Source organism: Schistocerca gregaria, chromosome 2 (genome assembly GCF_023897955.1).
Source record: "Schistocerca gregaria isolate iqSchGreg1 chromosome 2, iqSchGreg1.2, whole genome shotgun sequence".
Classification (NCBI taxonomy): domain Eukaryota; kingdom Metazoa; phylum Arthropoda; class Insecta; order Orthoptera; family Acrididae; genus Schistocerca; species Schistocerca gregaria.
Genome location: NC_064921.1, coordinates 314,624,805 through 314,640,002, shown reverse-complemented (window position 1 = coordinate 314,640,002; position 15,198 = coordinate 314,624,805). Strand labels below are relative to the sequence as shown.

The 15,198-nt window shown below is 45.0% G+C and overlaps 1 protein-coding gene across 1 annotated transcript; it reads left to right on the top strand.

Moving 5' to 3' along the window:
• Window positions 1–751: 751 nt before the first annotated feature.
• On the top strand, window positions 752–11,205 carry LOC126335763 (uncharacterized). Its single transcript, XM_049999222.1, has 2 exons — window positions 752–943; window positions 10,594–11,205. The coding sequence occupies exons 1-2, from the start codon at window positions 752–754 to the stop codon at window positions 11,203–11,205; spliced, it is 804 nt and encodes a 267-aa protein (XP_049855179.1).
• The last annotated feature ends 3,993 nt before the right edge of the window (window positions 11,206–15,198 follow it).

Here is a 15,198-nt window from a genome sequence, read left to right as displayed (position 1 = left end):
GTCAATTGAGGAGGAGGATTCGGTGAATATCCACATGAGAAAAGTCGGCCCGGCATCATTGAAGATGCAATGGGCTGAGCGGATTTCAATGATGGGCCTGAAGTTGAGTTCCGCCAACACCTCAGCCTCAGTGATCATGGGGCTAAGCTTCGCAATCACAGCGATGAAGGTCGGCAGACGTCGGGGAGGTTGAGGCTGACAGGGAGAGGACGGGGGGGGGGGGATTTAATGAGCACCGAGTCCTTGCGAGGAATCAGAAGGGAGATGGGGGCATTGAGGTAGTATTTCCAGATGGCGAGGGTGAGGGAGCGGGCATAAAGGAATTGAGGGTCAGGATTGGAGAGGACAAAGGTGTGGGTGGCAGGTGTAGCAGGGGTGGGGGTCGGGGTCGAGTCTATGGGGGTGGGTGTGTCACTGGAATCAGGATTTTTTGGAGATTTTGGAGTCACCATTGGTGCACTTTGAAGGTTTCGTGGCCGACCGGGTGGAGAGGGGGCTGGGGTATGGGTTGCAGGGGGAGATGGCGGGCGGCATTACAACCCTCTGCAGCAGATGACGCAGGGGGAGGGGTTGTGGGTGTCACAGAGACTGTTTAATGTCGAGCCGAAATCCGTGCTGGTTTGGAGCCCATTGGAGGCGGTGCAGGGAGCGGCAGAAAGTCAGTAGCTGTCGATGGGGCGACAGTGATAGGGGAGAGGCAGTTGGGGGTGGTTACAGTGCAGGTGTGGGGTGGACAGTGAGAGAAGAAAGGATGGGAAGGGGGCTGGAGGATAAGCTCCATGTGCTGATGGTTGGAGCAGTGGAGGGAGAGGTGAAAATGATAGTGGTGGTAGGTTGGGACATGGTGGTGGCGCGTAAGAAGGGCGGCGGCGGCGGCGGCGGCGGCGGCGAGCATCGGCAAGCAGTGACTGATTGGCAGCAACCAGATGGTGGCGGAGCAGTGGTAGGCAGCGACGACAGCGACAGCAACGGCAGCGACCAGGCGGCGGCAGCAGGCAGCTGCCGAACGGCGACGGCGATGGCGCGGCAGCAGCGGAGAGCACTGGCAGGAAGCGACCAGGCAGCGGCGAGCACCCAAAGGCGAAGGCGGCGGCGGCGGCGGCGGCGGCGGTGGCGAGCACTGGCAAGCGGCTGCCGAGCGGCGGAGACCAGGAGGCCGCGGCGCGACGGTAGGCGACGACGACGGCGGCGGCGACAGCGGCGACCAGGCTGCGGCAGCAGGCAGCGACCGAAAGGCGGGCGCGGCGGCGGCGGCGGCGGTGGCGGCGTTGGCAGCAGCGGCAAGCACTGGCAGGAGGCGACCAAGGAGGCAGCGAGCACCAGCAGGCGGCAACCGAGAGGCGGCGACCATGTGGCCACCTTCTGGCGGTATGCAGCGGCGGTGGCGGTGGTGACGGCGGCGACTAGGCGGCGGCAGCTGGTTCCGACCGAACGGGGGCGGCGGCGGCGGCGGTGGCGGCAGCTGCAGCAACAGCAATCACTGGCGGGTGGTGATCATGCGGCGGCGAGCACTGGCAAGCGGCGACCGAGCAGCGGCGCTACGGTAGGCGGCGACGACAGTGGCGGGGACAGTGGCGACCAGGCTGCGGCAGCAGGCAGCGACCAAACGGCGGGGGCGGCGGGGGCATCAGCGGCGAGCCGAGGCGTGGAGGTAGGCGGCGACGATGGTGGCAGCGACAGCGACAGCGGCGACCAGGCAGCAGCAGCAGGCAGCGACAGAACGGCGGCGGCGGCAGCAGCGGTGAGCACCGGCAGGTGGCGACCAGGCGGCAGCGAGCGCCGGCAGGCGGCTACCGAGCTGCGGCGACGAGGCGGCGGCAGTGCGGCAGTAGGTGGCCACGATGGCGACGGCGACTGTGGCGACCAGGCGGCGGCAGCAGGCAGCGACCGTACGGCGCCTGCGACAGTGGCGAGCACTGGCAGGCGGCCACCAGGCGGTGGCGAGCACTGGCAGGTGGCGGCCGAGCGGCGGACACCAGGCGGCTGTGGCCTGACGGTAGGGGACAACGACGGCGGCGGCGACGGAGGCGACCAGGCGGCGGCAGCAGGCGGCGACCGAACAGGGACGGCGGTGGCGGTGGCGGTGGTGGCGACAGTGGCGACCAGGCTGCGGCAGCAGGCTGTAGCAGCAGGCAGCGACAGAACGGCGGGGGTGGACGCTGCAGCAGCGTTGAGCACTGGCAGGTGGCGACCAGGCAGCAGCGAGTTCCGGCAGGTCGCTACCGAGCGGCGGCGTCTAGGCGGCGGCGGCGCGGCGGTGGGCGGCGACGATGGTGGCGGCGACTGTGGCGACCAGGCGGCGGCAGCAGGCAGCGGCGGCGGCGGCAACGGCGAGCATTGGCAGGCAGCGAACGAGCGTCGGCGAACACTGGCAGTCGGCGACCAGCCATCGGCGAGCATCGGCATTCGGCGGCGGCGAGGAGGACCGGACGGCGAGCAGTAATGACGGCAAGAAAATGATGGGGCTCTTCCACGTCGAAGATACACCCTGGGAGTAGCACAGGCAGTGCGAGTCCTCGATGAGTGAGGGAATCCAACCCTCGAATGCGACTGGTGAGCTCCTGGCGCTCCATAAATGCACGTGAACAGGCAACCTTTCCCCTTTCCCACCAGAGGGAGAATTCAAAGCTGCGATTGCTACAGCGGCGCCACCGCAAGAAGGGAAGGGCGACTGCTGCACACTCCGCACTGCAGCGCACTCTTCAAAACAGCAATTATTACTATGGCTCAATGGGCTGTTAATTTAATTCCCAAAATTATTACTACTGTTGTCACATACACTCCTGGAAATTGAAATAAGAACACCGTGAATTCATTGTTCCAGGAAGGGGAAACTCGATTGACACATTCCTGGGGTCAGATACATCACATGATCACACTGACAGAACCACAGGCACATAGACACAGGCAACAGAGCATGTACAATGTCGGCACTAGTACAGTGTAGATCCACCTTTCGCAGCAATGCAGGCTGCTATTCTCCCATGGAGACGATCGTAGAGATGCTGGATGTAGTCCTGTGGAACGGCTTGCCATGCCATTTCCACCTGGCGCCTCAGTTGGACCAGCGTTCGTCCTGGACGTGCAGACCGCGTGAGACGACGCTACATCCAGTCCCAAACATGCTCAATGGGGAACAGATCCGGAGATCTTGCTGGCCAGGGTAGTTGACTTACACCTTCTAGAGCACGTTGGGTGGCACGGGATACATGCGGACGTGCATTGTCCTGTTGGAACAGCAAGTTCCCTTGCCGGTCTAGGAATGGTAGAACGATGGTTCGATGACGGTTTGGATGTACCGTGCACTATTCAGTGTCCCCTCGACGATCATCAGAGGTGTACGGCCAGTGTAGGAGATCACTCCCCACACCATGATGTTGGCCCTGTGTGCCTCGGTCGTATGCAGTCCTGATTGTGGCGCTCACCTGCACGGCGCCAAACACGCATACGACCATCATTGGTACCAAGGCAGAAGCGACTCTCATCGCTGAAGACGACACGTCTCCATTCGTCCCTCCATTCACGCCTGTCGCGACACCACTGGAGGCGGGCTGCACGATGTTGGGGCGTGAGCAGAAGACGGCCTAAGGGTGTGCGGGACCGTAACCCAGCTTCATGGAGACGGTTGCGAATGGTACTCGCCGATACCCCAGGAGCAACAGTGTCCCTAATTTGCTGGGAAGTGGCGGTGTGGTCCCCTACGACACTGCGTAGGATCGTACGGTCTTGGCGTGCATCTGTGCGTCGCTGCGATCCGGTCCCAGGTCGACGGGCACGTGCACCTTCCACCGACCACTGGCGACAACATCGATGTACTGTGGAGACCTCACGCCCCACGTGTTGAGCAATTCGGCAGTACGTCCACCCAGCCTCCCGCATGCCCACTATACGCCCTCGCAAAGTCCGTCAACTGCACATACGGTTCACGTCCACGCTGTCGCGGCATGCTACCAGTGTTAAAGACTGCGATGGAGCTCCGTATGCCAGGGCAAACTGGCTGACAGTGACGGCGGCGGTGCACAAATGCTGTGCAGCTAGCGCCAATCGACGGCCAACACCGCGGTTCCTGGTGTGTCCGCTGTGCCGTGCGTGTGATCATTGCTTGTACAGCCCTCTCGCAGTGTCCGGAGCAAGTATGGTGGGTCTGACACACCGGTGTCAATGTGTTCTTTTTTCCATTTCCAGGAGTGTACTTTCAACAAAAACACGCTACTCGCGAGTAAGAAAAGACTGTTTGTAGTCTCTCCGTCAGTTCATGCATTGTTTCCTAATATGAATCTAAGCAAATCTTGAAACAAATTCAAGAAAAACTCGAATGCCGGCGATGACCTTCACACTGTCGTCAAAAGCTTGCTGCACATACGAATCCCGCACTGGAAAGAATTACCCCGCCGCCCGGCACTCACTACGTGACGTCAAGCGAGTTACCTGTCGATCACTGCATGCTCTGTATCCCATAAGCTACGGAAAGGCCCATTCATGGTCTCTGGAATATGGCCAGCAAGATCTCCGGATCTGTCCCCCATTGAGCATGTTTGGGACTGGATGAAGCGTCGTCTCACGCGGTCTGCAAGTCCAGCACGAACGCTGGTCCAACTGAGGCGCCAGGTGCAAATGGCATGGCAAGCCGTTCCACAGGACTACATCCAGCATCTCTACGATCGTCTCCATGGGAGAATAGCAGCCTGCATTGCTGCGAAAGGTGGATATACACTGTACTAGTGCCGACATTGTGCATGCTCTGTTGCCTGTGTCTATGTGCCTGTGGTTCTGTTAGTGTGATCATGTGATGTATCTGACCCCAGGAATGTGTCAATAAAGTTTCCCCTTCCTGGGACAATGAATTCACGGTGTTCTTATTTCAATTTCCAGGAGTGTATGTATCGGTCTGGTACCTATTGTAAGTATTTGAAATAGGGCGTACTTGCTGTGTACCAGGTTGTTCTGTACATTACAGGGTAAGAAACTGTGCGCAGTTGGTCGCGCAAATTTCACATCTGGGAAGAATTTTGTACCTTGTGCTAAGTATTTCACGGAGAATCACTTAGTTACTGAAGATAGAATGGGGAGAATGTATGTTTCTGCGCGAAGAGTTCTTGTAGCAATTCCCAAATTGACACTAGATGCTGCTCCTTTCTTCTTTGTGGACAAGCATTCTAGATGTCTGCTCATCTTTCTGCTGAAAGGAAGTCGTTATAGGAAAGAGAAAAACAGGGGTTGTGTAGAGAGGAAGCAAATTTTAGTAAAGGTACGACCAAGGCGAGATTAAAAACTATGATGATTCCACGAACAGATAAAAGAATTACGTTTGAGTTACTTTTCTCATAAGGCTGCCACGGAATTCGTATTAATATACAGCATTTGTGTCAAAGACATCCCATTTATTTTGAATTCTATACATATTTTAAGAGATTTCAGTGTAGAAATACGTCGGAATAGGTGGAAGATGGTTTCTAGCAACTTCAGGTGAATGTTCAGTGATACCCTACCTTGCAACAGGTACTCTAAATTACAGCACTTGCCGTGACATATGAGTAGCTTTCAAGACTGTGACTGTGTGGATGTTAAGATCAAACTGGACAATATTTACTCCACAATGGACCAGTGCCTTAGTGACTTAAAAATTATAGTCATCAGTTAAGTATTACTAGAAAGGTACCGTTTGTGATGGAGCACGATACTCCCCAGAGACTATCTCTTCAGTCTGTTTTTACATTTCCAGGTGCTTTCATTTACATTATGAATTTACGCGTGTTGTCATTACCCATTTGTCTCACCTTAGAAATCTTTCAGCTGACATGAAGAGTTAAGTCGGATTAAAAGCGGGCGACGTCGCGTACTTAAGATAGAAACATAATCGGTTGCATCCACATGACAAAACTGTGAATGTCCTTTTAGATTAAATACGTATTTTGCCAAAGGGTACTTACAGAGGCAGGCGTTTAGGGGAACTCTTGGAAAACAATTAAGTTCTTACAAAAATCCAAGCACATGCGCTGACTTCTCTACTTTCCGATCATGATGCGATTGGCCTTTTTCCTTCAAAGACATATCTAGCAGATAAGCTCAAGGATCGTTAAGATAGTACTGACAGATGTGAGGTAAATTAACTAAATGTTCCAAATAAATGCAGATTTACACTGAAGTGTCAAAGGAACTGGTAGAGACATGCGTATTCAAATAAAGAGATATGTAAACAGGTAGAATAAAGCGCTGCGATCGGCAACCCCTATATAAGACAAGTGTTAGGCGCAGTTGTTAGAGCGATTACTGCTGCTACAATGGTAGGTTTTCAAGATTTAACTGAGTTTGAACGTGGTGTTATAGTTGGCTCACGAGCAATGGGACATTGCATCACCTAGGTAGCGATGAAGCGGGGATTTTCCCGTACGACCAGGAATACGGTGAAACATCGAACTTCCGGCATCGCTGTGGCCGGAAAAGGATCCTGTAAGTACGAAACCAATGACAACAAGAGAATCGTTCAACATGACAGAAGTGCAACCCTTCCTGAAATTGCTGCAGATTTCAACGCTGGGCCATCAACAAGTTTCAGCGTGCGAACCATTCAACGAAACATCATCGATACGAGCTTTCGGAGAAGAACCGTCACTCGTGCCCCTTGATGACTGCACAACACAAAGATTTACGCCTTGCCTGGGCCTGGCAACACCGACAATGGACTTTTTGGTGACTGGAAACACGCGACGGGCTGCTTTTGCATGCGCGGTGGACAGCGTAGATGAAGGCTGTCACACTGTACGTTGCTACTGGAAATAAACGCTTGTAAATGCTACCACGGTTTCACTGTGCCCCTCGGGGTAAATCAGCCCACTCTCACGGCATTTCTCACTGACGTGTAGCGGACATGAGTAGGCTGCGTACCTAATACTTTTTCAGAAACGGTTGTGTCGACAGTCAGCTTTAGCAACTGAAAGCAACGCCTTGAAATCAATAGAGAGAGTCTAATTTAAAAAAAAAGGCTATGTTAAGGGCTGGATAAATTTCGATATATGTTTTATCGAAGGCAAAATTTGTCATCAGATACACTGAATAGCTCTAAGAATTTTTCTTTCTTAACACACACAAATTTACACTTAATCCTTTAGCTGTATACATAAAATGTGAGATCATGTTTATCAGTCAGCAGCTACTTTCATTGCAATTTTTTTAACAATATAATTAGATGCTGATGACTTTTCTTCATATGTAACGTACGTCTTTCATAATTGAACAGTTTCTTATGTTTAACACGTCAGCATCAAATGTGATGACTTGTTTTGTGTTTCTGTTACACCTTCTGCGATTGCAAGTGAAATAATTGGTAAATTACAAAATTAAACATTTCCATTATTGAATAAAAATTTTCTATATCTTTTATTTCTATTGAGTTTACCGAATGGTACATTTTTATGGTCTACTCACTCCTGCTTTTACTAAAATCATTTAGAGATCTTAGGAAATACTTTAAGCGCAAACGAATTGTTCCTTGATTTGACATTAACCACTGCGATAAGATTAAGAAAGTTTTCCTCTTACAGAAGAAAGTCTATGCTATATTTATTTTGAAAGAAAAAATAACCCATATTCACCATCATAAAATTTTGAATTGTTTCTAAACGTTTTAACAAGAGCTTAAGGAAAGCAACTAATTAATGTCTTTGGGGAAGGGGGAGTGAAGGAGGAAGAACCAAATGATTTGTTGCTTGTGCAGAAAATTGATCTGGAATCAGCCCTGCCTATTACTGAAATTCATAACGCAGGCAGCCGGCGGTCAGCACGGATAACGATCTTATTCTCAAATTTGTTTTACTGGAGCTATATTTCAGGCTTGTTTTTCCTTTTTTCACGGAAAATCGCATCTGAGACACGGAAAACGTGGTGTATTTTATGGCTTATCCATGTTTCCATTGGAATTGTTATAATCTCTGGTAGTCTATATGCAAATATAATGATGTTAAAGGGACACCAACGAACTCTCACTAATTCTCACTAAATTTGTCTTTCACGTCTAAGACTGTGAATAATCGCCTGATGTTCCTAAAAAATGCGTGAAAATTTGTCATGATTAGCTACATTGGCTTGTATACAGCGGGCAAGAAGACATTGAACTGGCTATTTAAGAAATAAATTTCCTCCTATTAGGTAAGAACAAAAGAAAAAAGTATGATTTAGAAAGTCGGAAGACAGAAATTTATTGTCCCTGTTCCGAAAGGAAACAATTAAAATCAACACAACTGCAGAGACATAATGGGAAGCAGGTAAATATTTATCGAGTCAAGCAGATGGTCGTGGTAAATCAGGGAAGCAAATACCCACCTTAATGCTGCTGCGACCTTATTTTCTGTATCTGCGTCACTTCCAGTTTACAGCGACCACATAAAGTTAATGTGTAGTTCGTTCTCTCTACATTTAGTTTTATTAAAAACCTTACGTTTAGTTGCTCGTGGTGGAAGCTCTTGTCAATAGGCAACCCAGCAGCTGGAAGCGCCCTGGCTCCTGTCAGGACTTTGAGGAGACAGTAGAACAGTCGTAGTCTAATTTTTGCTTCAGCATGGAGAAACAACTGTGAACAACACGTTCGGGAGGTGACATGGTGTTACTACATGACGATTGTAGCTTGTAACTCGTATACTTCAATTTGAAATTTGGACTGACGTCTTGCAAATGGGCGTTGCATTAAAAATTTCAAAACTGCAATAGGTCTATGTCCGAATTGATATATTAGCTTTATACTACTGCCAAATGGCAGCTGCTATGATTTAGTTTTTTTTTTCATGACTAACAAAAGAGGCTACCCATAATAAATATGTACAAATTGATAAAAGGTATCAGGACAGAGACATTTAATACGTGAAAATCGCAATAAAGAACATTGAGGAATTATGCTGTCTGGGAAGTATGATCGTACAAGTAGTTTCAAGCAGATGGGGATCTGAGAATGAGACTTCAACAATCCAGGAAGATTTCTACAGAAAATGAACAGTAAATACGAAATATGTGTTACATGTAAAGAACATGAGAAGGAAATGGACACATTAGAAATTTTGTGTCATACAAATGCCCAAAAACATAACTAGACTGACAAAGAAGGGAAAGTAGAGATACTTCCTTGGGAAGGCTCTTACTGAACTTCTTACCAAAATATGTTAAGCTTAAGAACAAATTACTAGAAGCAGGATAAGGAATTAAAGGGGAAAAGACAAGATAAGCGAAAAGTAATACAGCGAAAGATGAGTTACGACAAGTACCTCGATAGAACGAAATGAAAGGTAGCATTAGACTTTTCTAAAAAGACACTCTTCCAAGAACAGTTCGTTTAGGATCTGCGTGGTTCGTAAGGAGACGTGTTACAGTGCTGTAGGTTGCAAAGCTTGGAAGCCAGGAATCCAGCTCATTATGATAAAAACGTTTAAGGAAAGAAAATCGATAGTCGTCGCTACATTGTAGGTAGCCTTTTAAGTGATTAATTTCCGTTCTTGAAAAATTAAACGCGACTGGCCTGTGAATTCGAAGTCATGACAGGGCTGTTACCACAGAAACATAGTCCCCATCGAGTAGCTTTCTGAAGATCTCTTCCTTCCGTATTGTGACAAACCAGTTCTCATTTCGCAGTTCTGAAGACGACAGGACGTCAATAGGCGCCAATGAACATTTAAAGCATGATTAAGAAGTAAGAAAGGCACATTAGGTGGTAGTGACAGGAAATCAGAAATGTGGACGCAGAGAGATGAAAACATTGAAATTGCAAAGACTTAGTTTGAAATTCACGCTCTGAACGAGGACATAATGCTATTGGCATTTCACGTTATCCAAATGAGTGGAAATGCTTCTGGAAGCGTAATATCAATAATGCAATCATCTACAAAAGTGAATGATTACAATGATACCGTTCCAATGCAGAGAAAAAGACAACTAGATTCGAAGTGTCTTAATAAACGAGGACCGACAGTTATCTGCTCTAGGTTTCAACATTGGCCACATTTTGGTATTGTTCGTAAGAGGACTGAGCCAAAGGCAAATAAAAACACGGAAGTTTTGCAGATATCAAACCACAAATCAGTGATAAATTTTCATTTAGTCATGTCACCATTATACAAACTATGGATACTATTAGGTTTAGCGCCTGTGGGAAACGATGATACGACAACCATCTGCTGCAAGAAAAGTTGTAGTGGTATATGGAAGACTATAATACATCCTTCTGCATTCTGGCTGCTCGCTACTGTGCTGGCATCTGTGTTATATTGGAGTCAAATTATGAAATTACCCGCTACTTTACGTACCTTACCATTAATTGTTTATTGTATCTTATTATTCATATCAGATGGAAAGCTTGTGTTGATTTATGCTACATGCACTATAACTAGACTAGCACATGTACGATCCTTCATTAAAGAACTGAAGTTTATAGATGACCACGTTCCTGTGAAGCTGCCAACTTATGGCAAAGTTACTGCTGGTCTTGCGATAGTCATTAATGTTATGCTAATGAGTGGAGTTATATTTAGTTTAAGATCAGCCCCTGCAGGAATGTTTGCATTATTACATATTGTTTTCCGATGGTTTATAGACTCACTTGTAATCCATCAGTTCGTACTGATGGTCCTGGAGCTGTGGATGAGACTGAGGAATCTTAATACATGCCTTTTGGAGATGGTGCTCCGTTCCGACCTTCGGGTTTTGCTAGTACCGCCGCAAGAGGCCATATTGACAGGAAGGTTGAGCCATCTGTTGGAGGCGTTCGTGGCGTTAGGGCGTGCAGCCGAGTTGCTGGAGGAACACTTTGGGTTACTAGTGGCCACTGACATCGCGCAGTGTGTGCTCGGTGCCACATGTAGTGCGTACGAGTTACTTATCGTCATTTCGGGATTATCATCTTCGAAGATACTAATATACAATAAATCAGTAAGTACGTCGGTGCTGTGGCTTGCCTACCACTGCCTCAAGCTGGTTGCCATAGCGTTGTCCTGTGCTGCATTCGAGAACGCGGCGAGGCGCACCGGCGTGATCCTGCGGAGGTCACCAGTGCTGCGCTCTTCGTTTGCTGGCGAAGTTGAAGCCTTCCTGCGTGTGACGTCGCAGGACTCGCTTCTGCGCTTCACAGCTGCAGGATTCATCGAAGTCGACCGACGTCTTCTCGTTTCAGTACTCGCTGTTGTCATCACATACCTTGTTATTATTGGTCAGTCTGCAGTTAACTAGATAAGATTTACAATTTAGCCGACTGGCTGTATTATTCTTACCACTGAATACAACTTTTATCTTCTTTATTTCAGAACGGTTATCAGAAGCAGTATTCTCGATTCCTATTTGAATGTATTTGGTTGTGATTTTGTGAGTTTTAAATCACCAGAAATGAAGAGTAATCTGGTTTCTAGTGTGTTTGTATCTAGTTGAGATGAAATGCTCTGACTTTACACTGAGTCACTGGTCATTTTTCGTTAATTTTGAGTAACAATGTGTGATGTGATTCCGACTATGTACTTCATAAACAAAATAATCAAGCAAAGTGTTGTCCTGGTTAAGACAGTAGAATTAAGGAAGAGCAGTGTTTTGTTTAAATTTCAGTCAGACAAACTGGTGTAGTTGTTCTGCAGTTTTTTCCAGTGACGTAGAATGAGGGGTGTGATGTACACACACCTACGTTCTTGGGACAGCATGACCCATCCTGAGATTCTTATGACCTCATCGGCCACAGGAAATCAAACCCTAATGATCTGTATTATTTAGAAGTGTACTGCGAATTATTTACTCAGTACATGGTCTTCCATCGGCGAGGAACAGTAACAAATTCCTCCCATAGAAGACATTTCTTTACATGTTCATACTGAAGATAGCTTCATCAAGAACAGCGGAAATCACCTTCATATTACTGTGCTTATTGACTAACTCTAACCCTGGAATGTTCTTGAGACACATTCTTTATTGAAACACTACAGTTTCCATAGAAACTCAATGCTCCAACAGACCCAATAGTTAGATAGTTCACCAAGAAATAGCTGATACCATTTGAAGTGTCAAAAAGTGGGATCTGTGTGCTTTTTGACGCAGAAGATATTTATTTAACATTTTGTGTTTTGAGTACAAAACGAAAATTGTTATTAGTGTATATTTAGCCAGATGGGGAACTGGAATGAAAATACCATTGCAGGTGAATTAATTTAGAATTCTGGATCTGGCATCAACCACGGAAGTCAAAATGGTAGCAATGGCAGTAGTAACATCAAGGACAATGCAGCATCTAATCTGAACCAGTGTTAAAATTTTTCGTATAGCCCATGTTTCTCTTTCTGTCAAATGACTGACCACATTATTTACTGTATGTCACAGCTGTTCAGTCACATGTGTTTCTATTATTGCATTTATGATAACTGTTTTTGGATGGTGACTGGCACACGTCTCTTTGCTGCACTATAACACGAATTCTGTAGTTTTCGTTGAGGGTGAGGTATTAGCTGTCTGAATTCTTCTGGTTTTTTGTTTTATTTGTGTGCAGAACTTAATCCATAAGTCAATGTTGGCACCACCATCATACTGCAGAACTAATAAAATTCCATAACACTTCTGTACCAAAAGATTGTATTTATTGTGTGAAACATGGTATTTTTAAACTTTTGTGCTAATTACATTACTGGCTGTACTAGTGATGTCACAAAATGACAATTGAAGTACATTTATAGTACACCTGACACAATTTATTATCTATCAGAGAAGTTTTTCAATTACAAACCTTTCCTAATTTAATATTTCTGTTCACTATCTTTTAGTTTGTTCTGTCTCTTAGGTAAAATCACTTGATAATCTACACAGATCATCACACTTAGCATTATATCACTAACGTTAACATATTATTATATATTTATTATATCATTAACTTATACAGTTATTGTAAGATCAACATAATAATTTATGCCTTTCATCACCATTCATTGCTGAAATACTTGTGTATGTTATATAATTGTAATCTAGTTATGTTTCAGAAGATTTAATAAAAATAATTTGTCATCATTCAGACAATTTAATTAATGTAAACTCTGAATGATTAAACTAATAATTTTTATTCAATTTTGAGAAACTACTCAAATCCCCTACTACTTTATTTAGGTTTGTACTAAAATAATAATTCAATTTTTAATTTGATTGTTTCTATTTTCTTAAAATAATTTTTCAGCCGGAAGTTGGCTCTTCCCATACCATTTTCCCTTTTTAAACCCTTTGTTATTTTTAAGAAGAATGACTACCACCCCTTTTCTCCCGCTCTCTTTATTTGCAAATTTTCTAATTATAACCTTTGAAACAATAATTAGCTGATAGACAACTGTTTAAATGATAATAGGCACATTTGTCACAAGTTACATTTCTAAAATAGTTACTTTATTTTAATTTGTACTGAAATAAATTGTTCTATTTTAGATACCAGATGAATATGAATCCTGTTCCTGTTGCTATTCTTATTGTAAGAGTTTTGCAAGGCAAAAGGCATGATTTTATATATTCCGATTTAGTGCCAGTAAGAAACCAGACCTGTGAAATGTTTCATTCGGGTCATTATATTATGTTCCTATTACAAGTTATTCCTTTGATGTTTTATCAATAGATTAGGGAAAATTTTTCATATTGTGATACCTATACATATCCTGAAAATATTCAACAATGTGCAGTTTGGTTCAGATAGTTTGGTATTTGTTTTTTAATCCATAACTTCCACTGATAACCACGGAAACGTCAGCAGCTTATAACGAACCAGCGCACAGGGAATGGCTGTAAAGAAAAATTAAATCTTAAATCCGGTGATCCCAGGCTCTTCCAGCTGTGGGGATCCCAGTCACATTGATTGTTAGACATCAGAAGAACAGCTGTCTTTAGTGTAGCTAAAATGTGTCAGTGAGTAAGGGGCAACTCTGCTTTAGCACAAACAACAGTCTGTTCCCTGTACAAAAGAATTTATTACGTGAATTACCATACACAAATGGATTCAGGATGCAGAAATGATAATCTTAGGAAAATTCTATACAAGCTACAGATATTGCATAGAAAAATAAACACAAGAAAAATAATGATTAAGATCATTACAAACTTAATACCGAAAGTCTGCTAAAAGTATTTCAAATGACTTTGCTATAAAAACCAAAACTTTATACTTCAACAGTATAAGCTAAACTACTGTGACTGGGCCATAATTACTATCTGCCAGATCACTCCCCAAATTTTAACCTCTTGTACTACACTAGAGAGAAATCCAGAACAAATCTGACTGACACAGATTTTCGTGAATCAACAAAGTGATCACAGAAACATATGTCTGTCAGTGTCACCACAGATCATTAATTGCTTCATGCAACGCATGACACCTTTAGAGAGTGAATGGGCCCAAATTATACCAATATAGTTGCCAACTCCCCCCGGCCCTCCCACCTGTACAGCAACCTTGCTTGTTTCCATGACTGTTATCTGCCCATGGGCGTGCTTGTTACTGTCCATCATCACATACATACATACATTAATCCTTGTTCCATAGATCAAGAATACAACATTTGTAGTGATGTGGAACGTGTCACTTTAATGTAAGTTTTCTTTACACAAAATAATTAATTATTTTTTACAGTTACTACATCATATCTAAAAATTCATCTATTGAGTAGAAGATGTTGTCATTCAGAAATTTATTTTAATTTGCTTTTAAATGTTGGTTGGCTATCTGCAAGTCTTTTAGTATTATTTGGCAAATGACCAAAGCTTTTGTGGCAGTGTAATTCACTCTTTTCTGTGCCAAAGTGAGATTTAATCCATAATAGTAAATATAATCCTTTCTTCTAGTGCTGTAGCTATGCACTTCGCTGTTATTTTTGAATTGGGATTGGTTACTAATGACAAATTTCATAAGTGAATATATTTATTGCGAAGGTACTGTGAATATCCTGAGTTCCTTAAATAAATGTCTGCAAGGTAATCTTGGGTATCTCCAGCTATTATTCTGATTACAAACTTTTGTGCAATGACCAATTTCTCTCTTACAAACGAATTGCCTCAGAATATGACGCCATATGAAAGCAGTGAATGAAAATAGTCATAGTAGGCTAACTTACTGATATGTTTATCACCAAAATTTGTAATAAGCCTAATAGCATAAGTAGCTGGACCTAAACGTTTCAGCAGATCATCGATGTGTTTCTTCCAATTCAGTTTCTCATCAAT

Coding starts and splice junctions, on each gene's coding strand:
- LOC126335763 (XM_049999222.1), top strand. CDS start 752: ATGGGAAGGGGGCTGGAGGATAAGCTCCATGTGCTGATGGTTGGAGCA. Junction 944..10,593: donor CAGATGGTGGCGGAGCAGTG/GTAGGCAGCGAC, acceptor GTAATCCATCAG/TTCGTACTGATGGTCCTGGA.